This window comes from Pyrus communis, chromosome 2, assembly GCF_963583255.1.
Source record: "Pyrus communis chromosome 2, drPyrComm1.1, whole genome shotgun sequence".
NCBI lineage: Eukaryota > Viridiplantae > Streptophyta > Magnoliopsida > Rosales > Rosaceae > Pyrus > Pyrus communis.
Window position 1 is genome coordinate 27,685,693 of NC_084804.1, and position 6,301 is coordinate 27,691,993.

General features: G+C 37.0%; 1 protein-coding gene across 1 annotated transcript; it reads right to left on the bottom strand.

Annotated features, from left to right (window-relative positions):
- Positions 1–2,503: 2,503 nt before the first annotated feature.
- On the bottom strand, positions 2,504–5,639 carry LOC137726742 (deSI-like protein At4g17486). Its single transcript, XM_068465693.1, has 4 exons — positions 5,463–5,639; positions 4,032–4,285; positions 3,182–3,469; positions 2,504–2,869 (listed from the first exon to the last, which is right to left on the bottom strand). The coding sequence occupies exons 2-4, from the start codon at positions 4,240–4,242 to the stop codon at positions 2,625–2,627; spliced, it is 744 nt and encodes a 247-aa protein (XP_068321794.1). The 5' UTR covers positions 4,243–4,285; positions 5,463–5,639; the 3' UTR covers positions 2,504–2,624.
- Between the last annotated feature and the right edge of the window lie 662 nt (positions 5,640–6,301).

Consider the following 6,301-nt stretch of genomic DNA (forward strand, 5'->3'; position numbering starts at 1 on the left):
CTAATTGTCAAGTCAGAAGTCTTCAATGTGTTTAAGAAGTTCAAGTCAACGGTAAAATTGCAAAGTGGTTACACACTGAGAAAGATGAGAATAGATAGAGTAGGGAGTTCAATTCTATTGTGTTTAATGCATTTTGTGAAGAATTGGGAATGGAGAGGCAACTAAAGTGGCCTACACTCCACAGCAGAATAGAGTGGCCGAGCGAAAAATTAGGACCATTGTTAACATGGCAAAATGCTTGCTACATGAGAAGGACCTGCCTTGTCAACTCTGGGGTGAAGCAGTTTACACATCTGTGTATCTGTTGAACATATGTCCTACAAAGGCGTTGAATGATATCACACCATTTGAAGTCTTTACTGAAAGAAAGCATGGAGTAAAACATCTTAAAGTTTTTGGTTCAGTGTGCTATTCTCTTATTCCTAAGCTTCAACCTACAAGTATCAAGGGAATTTTTGTAGGTTATGGGACATATAAGAAGGGATATAGAGGAAGAATGAGCTAGCTAATTCTGAGAAATATAGTCAATAATTGTCTCCACTGTCTCAATGTGAAGCTTCAAGTTCAGTGGTCCCAGTGATTAGCTTGCAAGCTGACTCTGTTGATCCTAAGAGTTATGACATGACAACTTTGAGATGGAAAAAAATCAGTGAGGTTTATGAACATAGTGACTTGTGTGTCATGGAAGTTGGAGCCTGAGAATTATGCAAAAGCCTCTGCTGATGTATCTTGGCACAAAGTAATGAAAAATGACACTTAGGAGCTAGTGAAAAGATCCACAGCTAAGCCAATGATTGGAGTGAAATGGGTGATAAAACCAAACTCAATCTTGATGGATCAGTTCAAAAGAATAAGGCAAGGCTGGTTGCAAAGAGTTACGCACAGAAACCAGAGATTAATTATAATGAAACATTTGCGCCAGCGGCTTGATTGAATACAATCAGAACCCTCATTGCTCTTGCTGCTCAAAAGGATTGGAAACTATTTCAATTGGATGTGAAATCTGCCTTCTTGAATGGGATATTAAAAAAGGAGGTAGCTTGAGGAATTGTGGTGAATGGAGAAGAAGAAAAAATCTATAAGCTAAACAAAGCTCTTTACGGCCTTAAACAGGCACCTAGAGTATGGTACGGTGAAAAGACTCGTACTTCACTGAGTGTGATTTTCAAAAGAGTTCAAATGATACAACACTCTATACCAAGGGCGATCCTGGTGGAGAAATCATGATTGTCTCAATTTATGTAGATGATGTAATCTGCATAGGAAGTGATCGAAGGCTACTTCAAGATTTGAAATTTGATATGATGAAACGAAATGAGATGTCTGATCTGGGATTGCTTCATAATTTTCTAGGAAAAGGAGTCATTTAGACAGAAGCATCCATCTTCCTCATCAAGAAAAGTATGCATCTTCTAATCTGAGCCAATTTGAGTATGGATTGAAGTATGAAAATGGGAAGGGATCAGTTCTAATCGACTACTGTGATAGTGACTGGAACGGCTCAGAGAATGACATGAGGAGCATTTCTGGTTATGCTTCTACTTTTGTCCACCGAAGAGGCAGAGTACATTAGTGCAGCTGAAGCAAACATCATAAGCTAAAGCAACTCCATTGATTTAGAGGATTTGGAGAGTTACAAGCTAAAGCAACTCCATTGATTTGTGATGACACCTCAACTATATCCGTCACTAAGAACCTAGTTTTTTATCAGAAAATCAAGCACATTGACAGAAGATACCACTTCATAAAGGATGCTTTACAGCAAGGTACAATCGATCTCATTTATGTCCAACAAATTAGCAAATTGCTGACATCTTCACTCAGGAGACAGGTTCAACTATTTGAGAGGATTGCTCGGTGTGAAAGCAGTGCATGATTTGATGGGAAGTGTTGAAATAATACCACACTGAATTTACACTTGTAATTATGTTATTGGAGATTTCATTAGTTAGCTTATAAGCTTTTTAATGGTACATTAGTTACAATGATTGATTAGGAATGTGTTAGCGCTCTCTCTCTCTCTCCTCTTAACCGCAAGCTCAGTGTGTGAATGAAGGAGTTTAAATTCTAACAAAATGAAGGAATTTTCAACTTTCATCCCATTTCCGAAACATCTCCGTGGGGGTGTGAAAACTGTTCCGATTGGTTACACATTCGGTGCTGGAACGTTCGAGATGGACTCCCTTAAAGGATATGGTGCCGGTGTCTTTTCTGCTGATGTCACCAGGAAACCTAGTGAAACAGAAAATACATGGCTGCACAGAATATTGAACACTAATTTTGTTTCACAAGAACATGAAGCTCAATGTATTTTGATAAAAATGGACCCTCTCCTACGGATATGATTATATGACTGCACATCGGAGATTTTACAATACTATCGTACAAATACAACATGAAAACTTCACAAACACTGGTTAGCATAGAAGAAACACTTCAATCTCAAAACAACAACATATTCGGCCAACCCAACCCCACCCCACAAAACCAACACCCCCCCCCCCCCCACCCCCCGCGGGGGACTCACAAAGGATGAAGGTGACATCCCTTCACTAGCTAGCTCAGTATCGGCAGACCAATGGTTGGTCGGCATTGTAGAAAATGATGACGGATTTCAGTTTTTATCAACCTTCCTTCAATGAGCCATTTCTAGACCTTTTAAACTCCCATGGTGGTAGGCAGCCTTTATAGTGAGAATGTAGAAACAATGACGACATTGATACTTCCCTCTGTGGCATTGACATTGATGACAAGCAAGTGAAGGCACTTCTTAGTCTCTTTTTTTCACTTTCGCATCCTTCAAAATTGGGGTCATGTGGAACGGTGGTCGTCTTTAGGGTGTCTGGGAGTATACAGTTGCACAGAGAACCTAAAAGGAATCAGAAAAAATGATTTAAGAACAAACTGACCATAATCCTTAAGAAAATGAAGAAAAAACGCGTCACTTAATGTGTTCTTCGACAATAAATCATATAGATATTTTCTTCACTATAGTAAGGTGAGCCTCGTGGCATAGATGAGTAATTATGAAAGGTAGCGCTCAAAGAGCTGCATGTGTGGAAGATAAATCTACACGAAATTAATGCAAGTGTTTGGTCCCCATCATGATATCTAGGGAAGAATACATTTATTGCAAGTCTAGCTTCACAGAAACAGGGGTTGAGAAAGACGTGCCATATACCTATTCTTGCGAGTCGATTGACCCATTTTGGTATTCGCTTTCCAGTCAGCTTATAACATATATCTTCACAGAAATGATTGCAGTTCTTGACAATCAAGTGATATGAGTCACCATTGTAGATTGCAGATTGATGCTCCATGAACTCTCTAACCTGGAAAGGATCCAAGCATGTCATGCCAATGAAAATTGACCTTCTAAACTTGAAGCCAGGGCATTGTCGAGGTTCAACCTCGAAAACACCGCTTGATGAGTACTCATGGGCTCCAAAGGCATATTCTACCCCATGAACTGTAAGTATGAAAACATGATCAATTAACATTTGTATAATCTTGAGAAACCTAAAACTCAGGACGCAGCATAAAAAAATTTCAAAGGAAATAATTGTTTGGAAATTTTATATTCAAGTAATTGTAATTTCCTTTAAATATGTCCAAGCAGGGAGCATCGCTATTCATCCTAGCGAAAGGAAGAGGAGGTAAGGTAAATATTTCCGAAGAGGACTGAGGCTGCGGGACCAAACTAATTTAGAGAGTTTCGCTCTTACACAAAATGTTGGTCATTGAAGTGGCCATAATGGTGAACAAATGCATATTGCACAATACAGTTTAGGAAAGTTTTATCCAGCTGAATTGGCTTGGGTTGAGTTTGTCATTAAGGTTTATCCGGCTTAAATACGAGTAATATCAAAGTAAAAGTTAGACAACAGTTTAAATTGATTAATTCACAATTGCTTTTTCAATCAAGAATCATACATAACCACATCAGTTTCAGGGACTATGGGGCTACTCTCTTCCAAAGAAACCACTAACATAGATTTATCATAAAATATGTACCGATTAAGGTAGCTAACCTTCTACGCCAGAGTGAAAGATGCCAAGGCCTGCCCAATAGACATAGCCATTTGCCGGTGTCAAGTCATATACATTCAGATAGACAGGTGCGCTCCCCTTAACGTAGTCTGCTGCCTTCACATTTGGAAACATGCAAAAATGTGAGGCTGCTTTGCCTCTCAAACAAAGAGGCATAATAGAGTGCCAGCCATCCTTTGGTCCTGATTTCATGCTGAAGGGTGAAACCAGGAATCAATAAAAGCCTTGTCCAGACCTGCAAATATGAACAGAAAATAATTTACGATAAGATACAGATTTTGGCCATGAAATATTAAGGTCAAATAACATATCTATTTTATCATTTCTCTTTGTATCCATAATACCCTAAAAGATCTACAAATTCCGTATGCTTTTACAGAGTACATGAAATGAGAAACTTCGACTACCTCACCCAGTTCAGCTTTAAGATAGCTTGTTGCACATAAACTGTGGTGATACTGGTTTCATTTAGCGTCAACTTTCAATAATGCATAACTGCAAATGCATATATCTCGCCGTAGTTCAATCTTACCAATTATAACATTGCTTAACCAATAGTAATATTCAGGACACCATTCCAAACAAACCTAATACGTCTCAGATTGCAGTATTGTCAATAGAGAATTTGCCCATCCAGAAAACATATCGTCTGTGGAACCTTACAAACTGGCAACGGTGAAGCTTCTTACGATTATTGCTGGGAAATTTTCAACAGAATTATTACTGTAAAGCATATAAATTCGTTCATCTTTTGATTATTTGTCTAAGAGCTATATCTAAAGTGAATAATGCGGTCCCTCACAACCCCAGTTCGATCATCACCCATCTAAAGGACCACATCCACCGGTCATCATATCTAGTTTGGCCTCAACATATTAAACCCATTTCGGTTTCCATTAATCCTCCTCGCTGAATTTCCATAAACGCATCAACTTGAATCATGCTAGCGCTCATAAGGCACCAGTGGCCCTTAACCAAAATAGTGAAAATATGTTGAGCTCTGGCATGACGGCGTAGGTTGGTGGCTAATCTAACATCTTATCTAACAAAGACAGACAAAAAAAAAAAAAAAAAAAAAAAAAAAAAAAAAGGAGGCAAACGAAATGTGGAAACTTGAATGATATTGGTTAATATCAATGAACGTTTAAATTCACAAAATGGTGGCAAAAATAAATCATTGTACAGCTCTCCTTTTTTTCTCAAAAGAGAAAAAAAAATTGAAACCTTTTAGTAAGACGACTGTATTAATCTACTTAAGTTCTAACCAGAGAAATCTTTGAAAAAGGTAGACAAGATTCATGAGGAAATAAAAACTTTATGTTCAAATGCGAAAAGCAAATCAAGAAACGCAAAAACTTGAGAAATAATCGAAACCCAATAGAGCAAACGAAAATCCAGAGAAACCCACTAACCTGTTGGAAGAGTGACACTCATCACCAAGTGGAGGAGCCAATGCACCCGCCGCTGAGACGCAAAGCAGCCCTTTTTTTTATTTATTTTTATTTTTTTCAAGTTCAAAGCAGAGAAGAAAAGAGAAGGGAGGAGCGTTGAGGTGGTGTGTGGCTGAGACCCACACATAATTTTTCTTCTCTCTCCTGGTCCTGACAGAAATCAGAAAATGAAAGCTGGCGTAGTACAGAAACTACTGTTCTTTGGGGAAGCCCAATAAGGTAAAGAGAAAGAATAACTCTTTTAATTAAATTTTAAAATTAAGCGAAATGTTACCAAAAAAATATATATATAATATCTCCACACTCTATTTTACTTTTCATACATCTTTTTAATTTTCAGCTGTGAGATCAGATGAATTGAAGAAGATCAACAGACAAAAAATATTAAGGGGTGTGTGAAAAGTAGAATGGGGTGTGTGGATAACACATCCTTAAAAAATAAACACGTTAACTAACACTTAAATAATAGTCTAATAATTAACATACATATTATGAGAATTGTTATTAGTACTCCAAAAATCTTATTCTACACTCCAAACTTTCTATATTTGGAAAGATATTTGTGAGGAGTGTAAAATGAGATTTTTAAAAGCCAATAACACTTTCTCATATCATTTTATTTATAAAATTTGGTTTAAAATTTTAATTTTCCTAGCATTATCGAAACTGATAAATCAAATTATATGAATGTTAATAATTAATTAGTATTTAATCATTGATCAATATACTTATTTCTTATTAATATACATCATTTAATTTATAAATTTGGTTTAAAATTTGTTCCTTAATATTATCCAACC